This window comes from Falco naumanni, chromosome 1 (genome assembly GCF_017639655.2).
Source record: "Falco naumanni isolate bFalNau1 chromosome 1, bFalNau1.pat, whole genome shotgun sequence".
NCBI lineage: Eukaryota > Metazoa > Chordata > Aves > Falconiformes > Falconidae > Falco > Falco naumanni.
The window spans coordinates 78,486,623-78,507,212 of record NC_054054.1 but is presented as its reverse complement, the minus strand read 5'-3'; the positions used below and the strand labels follow the sequence as shown (position 1 = coordinate 78,507,212).

The 20,590-nt window shown below is 38.0% G+C and overlaps 1 protein-coding gene across 1 annotated transcript; it reads left to right on the top strand.

Annotated features, from left to right (window-relative positions):
• The first annotated feature begins 1,710 nt into the window (after positions 1-1,710).
• Positions 1,711-18,439, top strand: ASIC5 (acid sensing ion channel subunit family member 5). Its single transcript, XM_040582399.1, has 10 exons — positions 1,711-1,750; positions 5,269-5,575; positions 7,529-7,760; positions 8,850-8,969; positions 9,936-10,085; positions 10,691-10,838; positions 12,410-12,466; positions 14,614-14,782; positions 17,528-17,619; positions 18,240-18,439. The coding sequence occupies exons 1-10, from the start codon at positions 1,711-1,713 to the stop codon at positions 18,437-18,439; spliced, it is 1,515 nt and encodes a 504-aa protein (XP_040438333.1).
• Positions 18,440-20,590: the final 2,151 nt, after the last annotated feature.

Here is a 20,590-nt window from a genome sequence, read left to right as displayed (position 1 = left end):
TACAAGAAATTGTGACCACCTCTGTCATCGGTTGGCTTTCCAAACATTTATTGCATTAAGTATTAGGGAATGTGCTCTTTAGATAACCAGATTCCCACTGCAAGGAGTAAGCAGAGCAATCAAACTCCTGTGACCAGTTATAGTCTGAAAGCTCTTTGTGCAAGCCGTTTGGGAAAGACGGTTACAAAGTGGTTGGTCTTCGCCCCCTAGTGTTTGCTTAAGAATTAATGTCAAACAACCATAAAAGAAAGAAAATTTTAAAAACTAATTCCTTCTGTAAAACCCAACCAGAGAACACATGCCATGTTTGTCTAAAGTATTAGATAAACATATTTTTTTTTGTAAGATTGCAATTCACATAATTTAAAAAAAAACAAAAATACAGTAAGATGAATCATATTTGCTGTGTAGAGAGCAACTTACAGTTTGTACTTCGTTGTATGCATATAGCAGTATAAAAGACCAACATAATTTGCTTTAAGAACTCCAGCAACTCAAGCCAGAGGCATTGTCTGCATCCTGTGAATGGGAGTGGTTTGCATTAATAGGACTGATCTGCAAAACCTGCTGGGCAGCGCTTTAGGTGTGGATGTTATATACAGATGTTGCAAACCAGATTACTGTTAAATCCTTCATTGCTTGAGTGAATGCAAGTGCTGTGCAAAGCTTGCCCTGGCTGAGAGCCTCATCTGTGTGGCAAAAGTGAATACGGAAATTTTCTGCTTGTCACACAGGCATGATTAAATGGAGTTCAGTGCTTTACCTTGCTGCTCGTAGCACTAACATCATGGCCAGAAAACAACTACAGTGAGGTACTGAGGGGCCAAGCTAACACACCTGATAACCCAAGAACACTGTGGGCCATCAGCTGGACCGTTGCCAAGAGAGTGAATGAAAGAAGCAGATCAGAGAGGGAATGTGAAGTGGGGTTTTTTATTATTTTTTTCCTAAAGCATTAATCAAGCACATCCCAGGGCTGAATCTTCTACTATTTTTATTGCCTTTTATTAGGTGCTCAGTTCTTTCCTTGAAACAAGTTTGAAACAAGATCATACCACACATCTAACACAAAAGCAGTCTCTCTCCTTTTTCATAGCTACTGGCAGGATTGACCCTGCATGCATTTTTAACCACGCCCACAGGCTTAGTTCTCAGGAATAACAGCTCATTTTTGCTAAAGCCCACAAGAACATGAAATCTGGAAATAATTATGAAGACAGCTATTCCAAGTGTGGATGAACTGCATCCTGCTGCTGGTGGGAACCTAGTGGCAGACATTTATTACCCGACAGAGCAGAGAGGGCTCCTTAACTACTTAAAGATAATCTGTTCAGTTCTGAACAGAGCAGTACGTTAATGAAGATAATTGGTCTTTCTAAAATAAAAGGAAAAAATATGAAAGAAATTTACAACGTGATGCAACACACAAGATAAGCCTGCATTTGTACTATTACTAGCATAGTATGTACTTGAAATGTATATAAATATGTACATTTGAGCCTGCCATAAAAATAATCTCTTTTATGTTGCAGACCATGTTATTTAAAAGACAAAACATAGCAACCCTGGCAGGTAAATTGCCCATCAATTAAATGTGTCATCAAGTATCACCTCCCATTTAGTTTTCTATAAAAGCCATTACCTAGCAATGATCACAGTGATAAGGCAGCTTGTTACCCACTTCTTCCTTTCTGAAATAAGCAGAGCCTCATGGACCACCTTGGGAGATTCATTCAATCAGATGCTAAAGGTATGTGGCTAAACATATTAGAGTACTTTACCAAGAGTTTTGTTACATTTTGATAGGGTTTTTTCAGGACTGACAACCAAAAAGAGAAAATCTGTCTCCTTTCTCTTGAAACCTTGTCCAAAAAGAGCAGTACTGTACATTTTCAACATACAAAGAAGGGAGAGGTGAGTAAAGCTTGTAAACAAAAATCGTAGAGTGACTTAAGAAGTGAGGAAAATTCTCTAGCTATTGGTCCTTTGTGCATTTAGAATAAAGCTAACACAGTTTTTACTAGGTAATTAATTCTCTGAATGATACCATACATTAATGGTTTTTAGATTAAGGCAAAGAGGAAATCACAAATCTATCTAGATTAACTAACCACTGCACAGACGTCACATATAACCTTCCTGAAATAATTCTTTTCAGGTTAGAGCTCTGGCTGAAGATGAACTATTTTTTAAAAAGCTATTCCTTCTTAATATGTTCACTAATGAAAATCCAATCACAATTAAACATTGGGAATACAAAAATAAAAATGTTGTACCTTTGTACCTTATTTCTGCTATGCAAGAGCTTAGCTTCCAGTTCTTCCCACTGTGTCCTGTTACATCTTTTTCCCCACTAGATCAAAGAGCCTATTACTATTATCTACCAGTTCCCTATACAAGTAGTTAGAGATCATGACCACTTACCTGCTGATTGAAGTTCAAAACCCCTTTAAATTCAATTTACAGTGTTAACATTAACGATAGTGTGACTTTCTGATGTTTTTACATAAGCTTATAATAGTATGTCCCTAGCAATATATCCCTGGTTATACATGCAGGGAAGTAATTTCTTCTTTAATAACTGGAAAATCAGGTGTACCTGACTGATCATGACTGTTCTCTGGGCTTCTCCAGGAATCAGTGTTCCCTGAGGCAAAGCATCTGCAGCCCACCCTGAACATATGAGCTACCTTACGAGCTCCTGTGTGTTCTGTATTTGGCTCCAGACAAGTGGTTTGCTCCTGGACACGGATTCCTCTCATTTAGTTACCTCCTTGTTTTTTTACTTATCCATCTTCTACTCTTTGGAACTTCTATAAATATTGGTATTATTCAAATTTTGACAAAAATATTTTTTATTGTAGTGCCTACATTAAATGTACTTTGTATTGCTACTAAACAAACATAGTGTTCTCGAGACTTTATTGTCTAACACGCTAAGTTCTTGCAGGACCTTACTGTCTATCTAGCAGCATCTTGGATACCCTAATTCACTTACAGCTAGTTCAGCTGTGCTGGTTACACAGCCTTAGTCCAGATACACACAGCCTAAGTTTTGCACAGCATAGGATGAAGGGTTAATTATTTGTAATCCCACACCAGCCCATTATTGTGGTGTATTATTTTACTATTTGTTAACTGAGACCTGGAATAACCATTCTATCATTAATTGTATGTCACTGGAATATACCTGTTCCTCATAAACAGGCAAAATCCCAAAATACATGGTGGGTCCTGACTTACAAGTTTCATACCATTTTCCAATCTACCACATGAGAAATTTTACGCCAGAAATATACCACCTGACCCTATGTAGCATAGTTAATCTTTTTTCTTTCTATTTTTTTTTTTTAAAAACTATAGCATTTTCATGGAATCTGCAAAAAGAATAAGGATTCTTAAAGACACTCACCTAATAGTGCTAATTCCTCTGGTGAAAGATGGCCATGAAAGCAGCAGTATGATATTAGATAATCTTGTGCATTAACAGCAAAACGTTCGCAATCAGATAAAACATCATGTATACTTACTGTAGTAGCTATGCAGAAGAGCTCAAATACAGTTTGGCTACTTATTTGCATAGATTTTAAGTTACACTTCTGCTGATTAAGCTAACTAGTCTTTTTTGATAGCAATGGCCTTCTATGCTATCATTCTTTTCCCTAGCACAGCGTGTATAGGAGGAGTAAACACACACAGCATTTTCCCTGGAGAAAAGGGTCTGACCTGCTTGTGGTCTCTCCTTGGAGCCTACGGGCAGCTGGTGCAGATGCGCTAGGAGTGTACTTTGCTCCGGTGTTATGTGGGGAGCAGGCAAAGTGCTTGTTCCACTGCACACGCGCTGGTGGGAGAGCAGCCTACAGCAACACCAGGAACCCACTCACTCCAGCAGGCTGCAAAAAAGCACACAGGGCTGAACAGCTTTGCGATGGGATCCAACAGTCACTAGAGCTAGGAGCGAAACTTTGGGTTTTCCAGCAGAAAACTCCTTGATGATAAAAAGGGGTCACAGTAAATCATACCAGTATCGATCAAAGTTCTTCCACAGATCTTTAAAGAACACCACAAATTTCTCCCCCTTCAGAAATGGTCTGAAATCCAGCACCATCTGGGATTTCATTAGCAACTGGGCAGAGACCATGGCAACATCCCAGAGCGCTGCTGTGGTCACGATAGCTTCGGCAGATGATCATAACATCCCTTTGCTGCTTTGTCCAACTGCCATAGCCCCAAGTAAATCAGTCTTCTAAAGGGGTGATTTTCTTCCTACCATGCATGCCACACTGTTACATCTATTTGTTGGTTAAAAAACAGAACTGGGGAAGCATTTAGTTGCTGTTAAACACTGATCTAAGTGATACATTTTCAGATCCTAATTATTATTGTCTCACAAACTTTCTTTGATTTACTGTTCTTCTGGACTTCCTTAACGACAGAATGAAGTAGCAGATAATAATCTGTAAATGAAGCACTTTGCAGAGAGACTGGTCCAATTATGATTAGATACAGGAAAGGTCTTACTAAGTTTCCCTCATTTGGATGTTTTAAGAGAGAACATTCTGTTCAAATCCATGCTCAAAAGATCATTCAGCAGCAAGCTAAGGAAATGACTACATTTCCAGGTATAGATTATATTCGTTACAGTTATAGCTCTTAAACTTGGATTTAAAAATGTTTTGATTCAGTTTTATTAACATCAGTTTGTAGAAAACAGGGGGTACCTGAAAAATAAAAACCATTCCTGATTCCTGGAATCAGACAAAAAAAAAAAAAAAAAAAAAAAAAAAAAGGAGTAGTTTTCCTTTTGAACCTGTAATCTTTCAAATTTTATCCAGAAACTTTTAACAGTGACATTCCCTTTCATATCGTTCCCTTTTTACCATATTTCTCAGAGCAAGTATGAAGACCAGGCCTTAATGGGATGTTACTGTGAAAATCAGATGCTTAGCGTTTTACAACAGGTTTGCTGCAACCTGAGGTTTTAAATCACTGAGGTATGTCAAAATCTAATCTTTTCCACAGGAGTGGAACTAATTTTTTATCTTAATGTGCTTAAAAAATGGCAAGATACAGTTTGTTCTTAGGTAACACTGAGCTGATCTTTTAGCATCCAACTCTTCCATCCCCAGAAGTTCACTACTTAGAGAATTTATCATTAAAGAGAAATTTTACAACTGCTTTCCAATATCAAAATTACGTGGTTTCCTTTCTTAAGTGCCATTTAAATGCTAATTTTAAAAATGCGATTTCACTTTGTTTCATATTAAGGAATATTGGAAAAGATACGATTGTACTTAATAAAGAAACTGCTGCCCCGTTTGGAAGACAGAAGGAAGTATCATCAGGAGTTTGCCTCATCTACTTCATTTCATGGAGTTCATAACATCGTTCAGACGCAGAGCAAGACGCGTAAAGTGCTGTGGCTATTAGTAGTCACAGGCTGTCTTGCCATTGTTATTTGGCAAATCTGCAGTCGCTTCATCTATTACTTCAGCTGGCCAACCACAACTACAGTGGTGGTTCAGTATGTGGAAAATGTCAAATTCCCTGCTGTGACTTTTTGCAACTTGAACAGGTAAAAGTTATGTTTGTTGTTCGCTCCTGAGAGGCAACACCTCTTTATCTGAAAGCAGTCAGGTTCCGCAATTTGTTTGAACAAATCACATAAAACAAGGGAAATATGGCTCTGAGGGGCACATCTTCCACACCACCACATGAGATCTACATGAAGAGGAAAATATGAGAATCAAGGAAGGGAGGTGGCTTTTTTAACCTTCTCCTTCCTTCAGATGAGCAACTGCATTACAGATTTTTCAGTTTCAAAACATAAATTAGAGTAGAAAAACCTCTCCGGTGGTGGTGGTCTATGTATAAGTGTTGCTTCTACAGCATAACTAAGGGACAGTCATCACTCACATCTGAGTTAAATATAAAAAAACAAGACTTGCAAATAGATTCAAATACAAACCTCATCCACATGTAGAAATACTAGGCAAAGTAGGTACTTTTTTTAGAGGTGCTCAGCCTTTCCAGCTCCAGCTGATGTCAGTGGGATTTGCAGGAGGGAAGCGTTTGGTTTCCTCGGAAATCATGTATGTAAGCAGGAACTTCACTACAGATTTCTACATTTGAAGACAATGGCCAAGATTTGAATCAACGCAGCCACTTTGAAAACAACGGAACAAACCTACGGCCTGATTTTTAGACCAAATATGTAATATAGAAACAGGTTTAGAACTAAAGAACATTTACCCACATTGTTTCCTCAGGAATTGCAAGCTTTTTGTCTTCTACCTTTCGCTCACAGAAGAAGCCCAAGTCTCAAATACCTGGAGCTGTTCCGCCTCACCGTGCCTCCTTCCCATTGCCCTGCATAAAGCCCTCCTGGGTGCGCTGCCGCTGGAAGTCCCTCTTGATTACTGGGGGCTGTGTGTTATAAAAACACCTCACTTCTTTTAACTAGAGTGGCAGCACATTGTAAGTAGCCAGCTACTGAGCATGGCACTTGTCTAAGTGACAGTTTGCTGCCCTATCCATCTGTTGCTCATGTTGTGCTTATCCTTCTCTCCCACTTTTAGTAACCAGGCTTTTTTTTGTTTGTTTGTTTTGTTGTTGTTGCTGGCAGGACAAAGAGGCACAGATCTACATCTACATTTATTTTTTGACTCAAATTCAGTTGTGAAAAGTTGTTCCCACCAACCACCCTTAAGTTGCATCATTAAGATCTATTATACTAATACATTATGGTTTTTTTAAAATAGGACTACATAAAATGGCAATTATAAAGAACATGGTAGTGTAGTTTCATTTGTGCTCATTCTCTTTTCAAACTTATAACTGTTCTTTAAACCTTTACTGCAATAAAGGGCTTCAATGCTGTATGTCAGGAAAGCATCTCCAATGCCTCATCCTGTTTTTGAGGCTTTTCAAGTGGTTTCTAGGAGTAAGGATCACCCGTGGTTTATACTGCTGTGTGACCAGCCACAGAGCTCACAGGAAAGTAGACTATCTCTACACTGAGGTGTAGGACCTTAGAAAAGCAGGTATATGAGATTACTGCAAATGCACTTAGAAATCAATTTTCTAAATGATGAAAGACCACTCTTTCAAAAGGAACAGCTCCTCCCAGTTAGCTTCCCCCATTTAAACGCAGTTGTTCAGCTTGTCATCAGTTCTACAGATCTGGTTGTTGGCTTATGCAGATGGCTGATCTACTCCAATTTGGGGGGGTTTATTTTTTTAATAAACAACCACACACAACAGAAACGTTTCCAGTATGACTGACCAGAATAACCATGGGAAGGAAGGTGTCCATCTTTGGTTTTCAGATATGGAGAATACCTTCCTAGAAATAGAGACTATATTGTTTATTCATGTGGTAGAGATCGAAGTGCAATGTGGTGGGCAACACACCTATAGTTTGCGAGTAGACAACAAATCATGTTATAGATTTGGCAATAGCAGCCTTGAGATCAGTCCTATAACTCTGCAGAACTCCAAACGATTTTTTTCTCCTTCCCACTGACAGGTTTCAAGCTCATGCAGTAAGCAACCTCAAAATAATTTTTTTTATTTGGAACATTGTGTCTGGAGTTCTCCAAAAATTTGCTAAGGAAGATAAATATTCTCAAGAGCTAAACGATTTCCTTCTTGGGAACCAGAACTTCAGCATCAAAGAGTTTACAAGGAAAAATGGGTTTTATCTGAACAGCACCACATTGCTAGAATGTGAATTTTTTGGAAAGCCATGTTACCCACAGGTAAATATGTTTAATTTACTGTAACAGTAGCATGGAGGGGAAGGAGATGTATTCTTACCACACCTAGCTTTCCCAGCTACTCCCCCTGTTTTCTTACAGTCAGCCAATGGAGAAAAAAAGTCCTGCTCTAAATTACCCTGAGGACCTTGATTCTCCCACTGACTGCAGAGACAGCCTGCTGGACTCCCTGAGCTGTAAAATGGGATTTCAGTCTAAATTGCTCTCTGTCTAGTGCCACTTCTGCACAGATAGCAGCCTTTGAAAGCTCTCATAACTCCAGGCTGTATCTAACAACCTTTTCCATAAGTGGCCCACAACAAAGGTCAGTTTAAAGAGAGCTTTTTGCTTGACATGATCGCATCATTTTGTTCGTGAGGCCAAGAATATGGACAGGCAGGGTACCTATATGCAGACTCAACAGGAATTTTAAATAACGAGGTGAAAATAGCCCATCTTTGAGAATTTCAGACAACAGCCAAAGAATAAGATAGTCCCAGTTTTGAGTCGATTCTTTCATAGAGCAGTTCTCAACTTAAGTAGAAAACATTAACAGAAAAGTCAGGCCTATATTCTTTCAGATTAATCCAACCTTTAGATATGATGTAGGTTCTAAAATTAGGTATTGGAGAGTTCTCTTCACTGAAAGACACTAGCGCTAATAACTAAGGCAATGAGATGCAGTCATATTAAACGATGAGATGGCTTTGGGAAAAAATGCAAATATTGTATTCCATATGTAACATGACATTTAGTTTTGAAACAGTCTTCACTAAACATCTGGAAAAATTAAAGTTGGGTTTGAATATGTAATTTCTATATAATGTAACAGGTACAGAAAAACAACAGGACCTCATTAAATGATACTGAGCAGCTCATAGGTACTAACAAACTGAATTTTCTCCTTTAAACTTCATTTTCTGTAGAAAGTCATTAAATCCTTTTGAATATTCCCATCAATCACCACTTTTCTAACTGTAATATTTGGCACTGCCTTTGGAGGGGGGGAACAACGACCAAACCAACAAAACCCAACACCAGTTAAATTGGTATTACTCTCAATTTAATCTTCCCTGTTTTCCCTTATTGAAGGATTTTGAACATGTTTTCACTGAATACGGGAACTGCTTTACCTTTAATCACAACGATCTTCCAGCAAGAAGAGTAAGTTTGTCTGGAAGAGGCTTACATTTGCTTTTTGACATCCAACAGGTACAGCTACCCTAATGATTATAAACAACAAATCGTGCAATAACTTACAGATGAGTGGAGGTGTTTTGTTTCGGCTTTGTTTTTTTGTTTGGTTGGTTTTACACAGACCTTCAGAATTTTAAAATTCTGTATCAAGACTATTTCTGAGAGGGTATTTTAAAGGGAAGATCTCATACAGATTTAAAAAGTCAGAATTATTATTGGCTCTGTCCCCAGATAAATAGTTCTAAAAGTTGGGAGTATATGTGTGTATATACACAGTTCACCTGCAACTGAAACATGTCATCAGAGCAGTAATTTAATTTTATACAAGCCCTTCAGAATAATATAATTTCATTTTAATAAAAGGCCTAGTAGGGAAGGTCATGTGATGCCAATTTCTTAGTAATACTGAATTTTGGTTGCAGGAGCAGCTGTAGGTGCTCAATACCAGCTAAGATCTGGTCTTTGCAATATAAATAGTCTCTAACCTTACTAGAACTGTCATTGACCGACAAACACCAGAAAACTCAGGGAATATCACCTTGTGAGATTGGGGAAGAAAACTAAAATCTAGGATGATAAATGACTTGGACATTCACTTTTGTTCTCTAGGAATTATGAGAGAGTAGTGACACTTTCTGGAGTGACTAACGGAAAGTTTGTTGAAATATGATGGGTAGTTGCAAGTAAAAGGAACAAATATCCACATTATGAGTAAATGTTCATCTATGCCTTCTTGCTTTTGAAATTAGATGGCAGAAGGAATAAAAAACCTGAAAGTTTATAGTAACTGGAAGGAAACCCACAGAGGTAATCAGCAAAGGAAAGTCAAGTCAGTTTGCTTCTATACTTTTCTGTAAATTGCCAAAAATATGACTAGATATACAAGACCAAATTAAAAAGCATAGTATCATTGTAAATATAGCTAAAGCTTCAGATGCCAAACAAAGCCAAAACTATCTCATATAATTCTTTCTGTATCAGGAACAATTCACTGATGAACCTGCTCTTGGTTACACTGATGCTGGTATAACTTTTGTTATCCATTCACCCAAAGAGCTTCCACGCTTTGATGGTTTAGGTTTATTAACACCAGTAGGCATGCACGCACAGGTCGCAATCCGCCAGCTGAAGGTAAGGACTTTCTCCATGAAGTGGAAATACCGGTCTTTACTGTCTCTAATTCTCTTCTGAAACATGAGAATTAATTAGATGTTTAGGAAGCTAAAATATTTATCATGCCAAAGTGACTCCTAAAAATATTTTTTTCCTCCAGACACACACACAAAAAAAAAATCTGCAGGTTGGGGGGGGGGGGGGGGGGGAATGTCATTGGTCTTCATAATCTGTATCTATTAGAGTCAGCCTTTCTATTAGAGTCAGCCTTTCTTTCCCAACATTCTACAGTCTCGCTGACGTATAATGATGTAAAGACACCACAGCATTTCCCCACCAAGACAGTCTGTTACCATTAAGGTTATCTCTGATTCCTAGTGGAATCTAAGTGGAGTGGACTCCTCTTCAGTGCTAGGCTGTCTGATCACATCCTACCTTTGTTGTCAGAGAGATGAGATTCTTTTATAATCCTAGAAACATGAACTGTAATTCCTCCAATTAAATCAGAATGTTACTGCTTTTGTCTTCAGCAGGCTTGCTTCAGCATTTTAAAGTGTGAGAAAATAATATCAAATAAAAAAAGAGACCAAAACAATGTATTTTCTGTTATTATTGTCCTACAGTCAATTATCCAAGAATACCCATGGGGAGAGTGCAATCCTGATCTAAAGCTTCAGTACCACAAGATTTATACTACTAATGGATGCTTGCAGGAATGCAAAGCCCAGTACATCCAGGACTGGTGTGGCTGCTTGCCATTCATTCTTCCAGGTATTTCTCAGGAATATCATCATACTATCCACTGATCATCTTACTAGGAGACCTCACCTGTTACTGAACCAAAAAGGAGATGGGGCACATGCTTGAGGGATATCTACAACTGGGATTAATTAAGATTATATAAATTTGTCTTCTTTTTCTTTTTGTAATTTGGAGAAAAGCAGCCAGATATTCAGTCAGCTCTAGACCTAGCATCTGTGTCATTGGCTATTCTTAGGATAGACACCAAGAAACTTGAAAGAAAAGATTATGCCTCAGGTCTGTGAGACAAGTCTAGTCTTCAACCTGACTTCCTAAACAGCTGGAACTAAATCCAGAAGTCATAGATTTCCCACATCTACCCCCCAAAAAAATACTTTGTGGTGTTTAGCAGCCACAGTAGGACTGATTATTTGAAGACAGAAATCAGGGTCCTCCACATGAACCATGGAAAGACTCTGGCACCAGAAGAGGGCTCTGCAAAAGCCAAAAGGCTGCGTGGAGCCATCAAATCAGCCTGAAATGCAGAGTACAGGTGTATGCTGTAATGCTCCCCTCAAGATTCCAGGCATCTTCATCACTCTAGAAATGTAAAGCAGTAACGCTGAGCCCTGACCAGTATCCTTCCTCCCACCTCTTCAGCATTAAAAAAAAAACCACCCAAAAAACACCAAAAAAAAACAAAAAACCAACCACACACACAAAAAAAATAGTCACCTCTTTCTGAAGGCAAAGCTGGAACCCAAATCTGCTCTCAAAGCTCATTTTTTTTCACTATTAGTGAGCAAGAAAGTCATTGTTACACCTGCACTTTCTGACTCAATGTATTTTTAAATATACCCAAGCAAAGTAGGATGTTTTCCACTAAGGGAGATGCATTGATGAGTAATCTCTAGCCTGTTTGACCACCTCTTGGAAAGGAGGTTGGAAATTTCCTCTAAACTCTCATGGAAAGGGGATTGAGAAGGAAATTAAGTTTAGGTCTCCCATATGCAGGGTGACAGCTTCATACAGTCACAGATAAAGGAGGGCAATGTCTTCTTTAGCTGTGTGCTAAAACATTAAGGAATATTTCCATGCAAAGGAAAAACTTGGGGTGAAACTGAGACCATCTGAAAGCTTAAAATTTTGCTGTTAGTTCAAGGTGCTATCTTACCCCTTAGGTCTCCAAACAACTCTTGCACGAAGATCAAAACTTTTGCTGAAACACACGGGGTAGTATATAATCATATAGCCCATCTACCCTACTTTGTTTTTTCATTTCCACTAGGAAAACCAGAAATTCCTGGCTTTAGCAAGCTGACACAAAGAATGAGCCACAAGCTCAAAGGCAGTTCTGGCTGGCACACATAATAAAGATGTTTGCTCCAGTAGCAAGCCTCCTGCCTTGTTCCATTATCCTTTTTTCACTATGTACCCCTTTTGGTGTTTGTAGCTGCACTGCGCCCATCTGAATTGATTTCTCAGTAGTCTAATGATAGACAAGAAGCAGCTTTGATGACATTACATTTCAGTTTAGTACAAACCGAACTAAGGGTCAGATTGTTAATTGACGTTCCTAAAGTTTGTTGTTTATTTTTAAGGAAATGGAACAGAATGTGATTTGCAGAAGTTTTACAATTGCGTTTATCCGGCAGTCTGTAAGTAATAACTTTATATTCATACTTTCTAAGTCAATTCCAAATAGTAGACAATATCTAGCTATCAAACAAATATCATCAAACAAAATACTGAAAGTAGTACTAGAATGGAGTATGTCCCAGTCCATTTAATATTCAGAAAATAAAGAGAAGGCAGTGCATTAAAGAGATGCCAATTTAAAAAAAAAATAAAAAACATAAGAACTCGTTTTAGTAATAAAAAATGTTTTAAAATGGGAGAACATGAAATAAATCTGTTTTCAGTTATCAGGCCTCTGGCTTGCATTTTTGCATCTTCATGGTATCATCCTTCTAGCTCCAATGTTGTATTCTTCTTGTTTGTGATAAAAAAAAGTGAACAGCACAGTAATAACAGGTTTGCTAACTGATAGAAAACATAATTCAAAATTGCTGGACTTGAACTTTTTATCTTTTCAAAAGTAAAATGAATTATATATTTTCAAAGCGCTCCAAATGCAATTCATTTCCATAAGCAAATAATCTGCACACAGTCAAGATGAGACCTGTAAGTCACTACAACAGGCTTTCTGGAAATGGTAATCTTCAAATGGTAATCTAAGAAGTAATTTCTCATGAACTTTAGGAAGCCTCCTTTTTAATTGTTTTGGATTCTGCTATGTAAAGTGACTCTCCTTTCCCAAAGAAATGGATGATTAAGATACCAAGTAGAGTAACAAGTTTTGGAGAGTCTGTGCGGGGATTTATTTCTGTTTTGATCAGGCATGTGCAACATTCAGGCAAGATCTACTACCATGAACAACAGCTGTTTCTTTTTCCTGTGGCCCTTGTGAAATAGATTCCACTAAGTTTGCGTTCTTATATAATCATGAGCTTTGACAGCCTGTCATGGTGCAAGTACATCTATTGTTTTACTTCATGGATATTTTTGACCAAGTTTCAAAGAAACCACTGAGCAATGGACAAAAACAACCCCTAAGTCCTATCAAGGATGGGTAGGATTCAGAGCTGGACCCCAGAAGGAACTGGCATCATAGTCCATGGTGAATCTGGCTTGCAGGGGTCTGGTTCCCAGGACCCTGAGTTAGGTGCTAAGTCTCCTTCTAGGCACAGGAGAGATTGGACATCTGATAACAAAATTTCAGATGATAGCACACTGCTCTGCAGGACCCTCCTCTGAGAGCGTTTATTTTAGGAACTCTAAAGGCTGGTTATCCAGAATGAAATCCACAGCCCCAGCACCCCTGGAGAGTACCTCAAATCATTAACTAACAGACTAAGGTATCTCCTTCTCGGCAGTTTGCAGAAGCAAGAAGCCCACATGCCAAGGGAAAAGACACAACACCCACCACCACACCAGGACAAATAAAGCATCACAAACAGGAGATTATGGTACTTGTCTGAAACCAGATGGATTTGGGTGATGGTTGATGTTTTAGGAAATATTTATGCCTTAACATTTTTCTTCTACATTAATTTTCTCCAGCTCTCCCAGATCTCTATAATGATTTCTTTCTGTTAGAGCCTCAGCAGAAGAATGGCTCCCCACTGTCATGAGCAGACAGACCTGCAGAATTTTTTGACTTCTCTATAATATTTGAAAAAACCAAAGCTGTCCCTAAGCCCTTTTAGCTGTTTTAAGCCCAATTATGAAGTGGCAGGCATGGGTTAAGGTAAAGCGAACTTAGCTTACCGAGATTTTTATGTAGTTATCAGATGATAGTAAATTACAACTGGTATTGCTGCAGAACATGCTTCTGTACACTGAAATGAGCTAGGCAGACATCAAGGCACCAAGACCAAGGATTATATACCGAAGTGTGCAATCAGAAAGCTAGCACAAAACATGGAAGATCTTCTGTTGTCCTACTCTTTAACTGTGAATGAGAAATAATAAGCGCATAACCCCCTAACAAAGGCAGAAGGACTTGCAGGTGCTGAATACCTGAAAAAAAAGTCATTAAAAAAAAATCTCAATCCTTAGAACTGTGCACCAGTTTCCCAAATGTCAGTTATTTATAACTGAGACGTATCCACTTTTGTCAGGATAACCAACCCATACATTTATCTGTCAGTTAAAAGTAATTTTCTAAGTTTTTTTAAAAAAGATTTTTAAACTGCGTTCTTTTTTAGAAATATTATGTTGATTCTCTCTCCTGAAATTTCAGATGATATAGAGAAAAAAGGATTATGTACAGCAGGAACCCACAATTCCACTTGCCCTGCCCCATGTGAAGAAACAGATTATCCTACCACTGTCACCTATTCAAGTTTTGGAGGAGAAAAAGCCATAAAATACTTTTCTGCAAAACTGAAGAAAAGCCCAGAATACATTAGGTAATCTTCCTTAATTATTGTCTAATAAAGAAATAAGCAATTACTTTTAAGTGTGCTAATAGAGTGTTTGACGTAAATATGACATTTTAAAAAGATATTCTTATGTGTGATATTGATAGTGTTGTCTGTGAGATAAAATAACCTTAGGTAAAATTGGTTAAGATACATACATATTCATATCTATATCTATAAAATACACTTACTTACATCTAAGACTTGTGGATAACAGAATAGCTACTGCAGTTAAAAACTACTGTTCTCAATTACCTTCTGCCATAGATTTCTTCTGACAAAGTTTTTTTGATCACTTTTGCAATTAAGAATAAAGAGCAGAGTTATTAAACCTATCAACAATCCCTGTGAGCGATCCATCCAATAAAGGAGACAAATCTTCACCCTTCCACAACTGGAGTCAACAAACAGCCTAAATAGGTGCTATAAATAGCTGTGCTTTCTCTCAGCCCATTCCCAAAGGAAGTTTCATAAGCACTGATGTTTTATTGTAGCAATAATGTCATAAATTTAATAATATTTTCTATTGTTAGTAGAATTCACTAACACCGTTTATATTACAAAATTTATTTAGAAAATATTTGATACACTATTAATTCCCATGAGGTAGCAAAAGAGTGAAATACTGTGGTTGCGTCTTTGTGACTGAAAACACTGCACAGCAAAAGTAAGTAGGTCTATACCGAAGAGACTTTCTAGTGTGAAAACATGTCTCAACAGTATTGCCTGCACCTTTTGTCCAGGAAGCGGTGCTAGAACTTCAGCTGCGCAGAGCTGTGTCATGCAGTAGTAGCACCGAGCTGACATAAACGGCATACTTTAAAATTAATAGAAGAGATATCATATATGCTTATGCTTTAGTAGAGCATATGTGCCTTACTGTTACAATACAACAAATCAATACCAGATTTCCTTGCAAACACAACATTATATATCCCAAAATAGAAGGATTTCCATACTTCTTTGCTAGAAAGATACAATCTAGTTGTCAAAGAGCATTTAATACAGTTTGAATTACAATAAATTGCCTCTTGCTCATAGACGTAGAGGTTAGCAATACAAATAAGTAATAAGATGGCGCTACATGAACTCATAGTATCCACAACATCAAAATATGTTTATAAAGAACCATAGAAAATTGGGCTAATGAATATCTATGAGTACTTCATTGTTTCAGACACTTTAGTTTTTTCACTCTTGAAGCTATCAGTCTGCAAATGCTTGCATATGTTTTTATGTGAACAGGAACTATACGAATCATAGAATAGTTTGGGTTGGAAGGAACCTTTAAAGGTCATCTAATCCAATCTCCCTACAATAAGCAGGGACATCTTCAACTAGATCGCATTGCTCAGAGCCCCATCCAACCTGACCTTGAATGTTTCCAGGGATGGGGCACCTACCACCTCTCCGGGCAGCCTGTTCCAGCGTTTCACCACCCTCATTGTGAAACATTTCTTCCTTAGATCTACTCTGAATCTACCCTCTTCTAGTTCAAAACCATTACCCCTTGCCCAACCACTATAGGCCCTATTAAAACGTCTGTCCCCAGTGAAGATTATTAAAATTAAACCTGTTGTTATGTGCAAAAGATATTAATCTATTGAGGATGTTTTATCTTTGGTGATTATTTTATTGTCTGTAAACATCATGCGCAATCCAGTAATTATTCAATTAAGCAAATGAAAATACAGAACATGCCCCTGTTACCAAGTCTTAACCAATAGGAACCCTGCCCATGTATTAACGAGTACATATTCCAAACTATAACATAAAGATCCATTGATTTCTGAAGATGTAAGAAGGGAAAAGTTAAATATTTATTAGATAGATCCGCTAGCAACTCGATGACAATGATAGGAGGTCTTATTAACTGAAGTTATGAAAAGAATATTCTTTTTAGTACTCAGTGCTACCTGAGTTTTAGAATTATCACCTAAAGAGATAGAAGTGATTATTTTCTATAGCACATATTTCATTTTCATGAATATTGTTAACGAGCTCATCACTGTCAACCCAAAAGTCTAGAACTTTTCACACTTCTGAAAAATAATCGGTACTTTTATTCTTAAAGGTCACAACATTAAGTGTGCAATTGGGTTTTGTGTGGTTTATGCCACACCATTATGTTGATATTCTCTTCAGGAGTTAAGGAGACTCTGTAGACATGATATAATAACTATGAGCTCTTTACTCACACTGAATCATTCCACAGGTCTTGCTCCAACTGAGATTTACCTACTCTTCCACTTTTGCAGCAGGCAAGAATATAATTAGGTAAGCAAGGCTATTAGCACAGAATAGAACTAAACACCTGAATACAGCGCAAGAGCTCTTCTGCACAAACATGCTCACTGAAATAAGCACAATTAAATATGCAGTTGCACATAATCAAGAGTGGTAGACTAGACTTCCAAGCACAGTATCTGCTGTAGGTCAGATACTCAAGCTTATCTCTGTGATCCTTAAAAGGTACAAGTGTCTCGCAGTACATGTCTAGGATTACTTTCTCAGCATAGCCTGAAGATCTACTCTGATAAGCTCCTGTTGTAACTGCTGTTATTTGGACACCTTTTTCCTTCAGTCCATCCAACTTATTTTGGTAACTCTCATCTAATTATTCTTTAAAAGACACCATCACTCTCTCTGAACTTGGTTCTTGCTGATAAATGTTGGCAAAAACGAACAGTGCTCCTGATCACCTCGAGTAATACTGTATGTAATTGTCGTTAGGCAGAACCTTGTGCGTATTGACATTAAATATCATGATCTGAGCTACAAAATAACACAGCAGCAGAAGGCCTTGACTATATCAGAGTTGCTTGGTAAGTGAATGTTTAATATTTATTTATTGCTGATTAATTATTAATCTTAAAAAGACCTCACACAAACAGACTTTTTTTTTTGTTCTCTCCCCTCCTGCGTCATAGCCCATATGGGCTTCTAAACAAAAAGCAATACCTTTTATTTTGTTATGGTAATAATCATGTCTGCCTCACAGCCATTTTTGATACTGTCTCCTGTCATTCCATCAAAGAACCTGCAGTATGGACAGCAGCAGAAAATAACAATTAAGTTTGGCACTAGTTTACAGCTATATCACGCGTAGGACTGTAAGAATAGGGAAGTTTATGGGATTTAGAGGGGAGGGGGAAAACACGGAGAGGAGAAGCAAGGAAACAGTTAAAAAGGCATAGAAGCAGAAAATATTTTAAGTATCTGTTCCACAGTAGGATGTGTTGTGTTGTACTTGCTTTATTTAGAATTTTAAGAAACACATTAGTCTTCTCCAATAAACATTCTTAAGAATATTAATTCTGTTTTCTTAAAGTGATGAGTTATGTATATTGAATGTATTTAACACTTGAACCCAGCAGGGCCTCGTTTACTTGCTAGACTAAACCAAATGCTTAGGATGACGTATGTTTATTTCCTTCTATTACAGCTGATGTAGGTGGCCAGCTTGGATTGTTTTGTGGTGCCAGTATGATTACAATCATAGAACTGCTCGAATATATTTTTACTAACTTCTGTTGGGTGTGCATCTTTCTTCTATTGAAAGCTCCTGAAATGCCTCAATGGAACAACCCATCCCAGAACCAACCAACACACAAGGAAAAAAAGAAGGGAATACAAGAATGTTAGTGGCTTGTAGGAGCACAAAATTAATTGTTTCTGCAGCTTCCCTTCCTTTTCAAAATACAATGGAGACAGTAATACTTTGCATTGCTCCCTTCCCTGCACTCATTCTTCCTGCTTCTTTTTTTGCCTAGAACTATTTAACTGTGCTAAGTAACTTTAAAGAGTGAACTTCGCAAAATTTCACTTTCTTTCTCATGTAAAGAAAAATGTAATCTTTACCTAAAATCTTACTGTAACAAATTCCCTTTTTTTTAAATAGCATAGCAAGTGATGCTACCATACAACATAATCCAGCATTTCTGAGCCAGTTTTTATCTTCTGTATTTTGAGTGAGGAGAAATTATATGCATATCAAAACAACACACACGTTTCTTAACCACCATAAAGGCAGAGCACTGCTGTGATGAAAAAGCAGATTCCTTATTAACAAGGAAATCTTTGCTAGTAGGTTACCACTATTACATGTTCAATTGAAGGATAACATAGCTTTATCTACCAGAATCAGGAGCATTCCTAGTAACAGTAACTTCTACAGTGTGTATCTGTTTGTCTGAAACATCCAAAAATAAGTCTCATGAGCCTGCCAACTGCTATAGAGAACCATAGGGCACCTTAGTGGGTGGCTAGTGGGTAAACATAGGCCAAGTTCAGTGTTTAATGTCATGGAAGTTGGTAATAAAGACTACAGGTTTCACCTAGGTCTTACCAAAAAAAAAAAAATAATCCATGAGAGTTAAGAATTTTGTGGCTTTAATGTTCAGAAAAGCTTCTGTGCTTTCCTATGTCTGTATGGGCCTATGGAACAGTAGTGGTAAACTTATGAGTTTTATGTTTTTAAAGAAGACTTCAGTGATTAAAAAACCACAACTTTCAAAGATGTGTAATGGTGTAGTATAAATAAACACTCACACACACTAAAGCTCATAGAACAGGAAGAGTGCACTCGAGGGGGGCCTTGCATACTTTTTACTACATCTTAGTAAACAACAAAATCACTTTAAAGTGTGAGTTAATAGGATAGGATAATTTCACTTTATACAATGAAATTAGATGTGTATCTTTAATACACTTCTTTCTCCAGAATGGGCCCCTGAATACATTTCTGAACAAATCCATGGCTGCCCAAGTCTCCTGCCACAGTCTCTCAATCAGAGCTTTTGATGCACTTGGAGGTGCCACACAGTCTCGACGGAAACACATTAGGAGAGGTAGAAAACAGTCTTGTAAAATTAGCCTTGGGCACATCTTTTAAGACTATGTGGTAAAGGATAATCCTGATGACTTCTATTCAGTACTTCCTACTAGTAATAGGTAACTTCATCTTAAAACTTATAGCTGTCTAGAGCTCAGACTAGCACCGTATAGACTTTGCTAATCAAAATATTTTTACATTAGAAAGCTCACAAAGGCTACAACGTTATACCTTCTTAACCACTGCTCTCCAGTGGGTGCCTGGGCTCTGCAGCCCTCAGACTGCCCGGGAGCGTGCCGCTGCACGCTTAGGGAATGTCAGTGCTGTGCCTAGAACTCCAGGTGAGCCATCAGCCATAGCCATGCTCTAGAGCTCACACTGTTCTTCCATACTCAAGTTCAGTGGCTAATAATAGATTAGTTTCTATGAAGAAAGTAGTAAGTGTACTTACTAAGCGGCCAAGCCCTTAATGTTAGACATCAAGTAATGAAAATGCTACTATTTGGCCATCAGTGGCAACAGCTTCCCTTCAATGCAAGCCCTAGGATAAGTAAGTCAAGAAATACGGGACATGGTTTTGCTTCCTAGAAAGTGATGTCTCCGTTTTACTCGTCAATAACTGCAGGCTTGAGACCTTAAGGTTAATTTAAAGCTATTTTTGCTCCATTCTTTTTTACTGGTCATTACATGGACTTCCCCCGCCTCGCCCCCCCGCTGTTACCAAGGGCACACGTTTGGAACAGCAGCTGTACCAACAGGTCTACCTAACCCCCCGTCAGAGGTGCGCATCGACCAGCGCGGGGGAAAAATGGAAAGAACAGAACAAACATACTGCAATATTTCTCTGAAGATTTCTCCCAACCTCAAACACTCTATAGCTGTGGAATTCTTGAGCCAGAAGAAATTATGGGTTTTTTTGGAAGCGGGAACCAGGTATTATCTGGCTTCTGGATAAAAAGAGC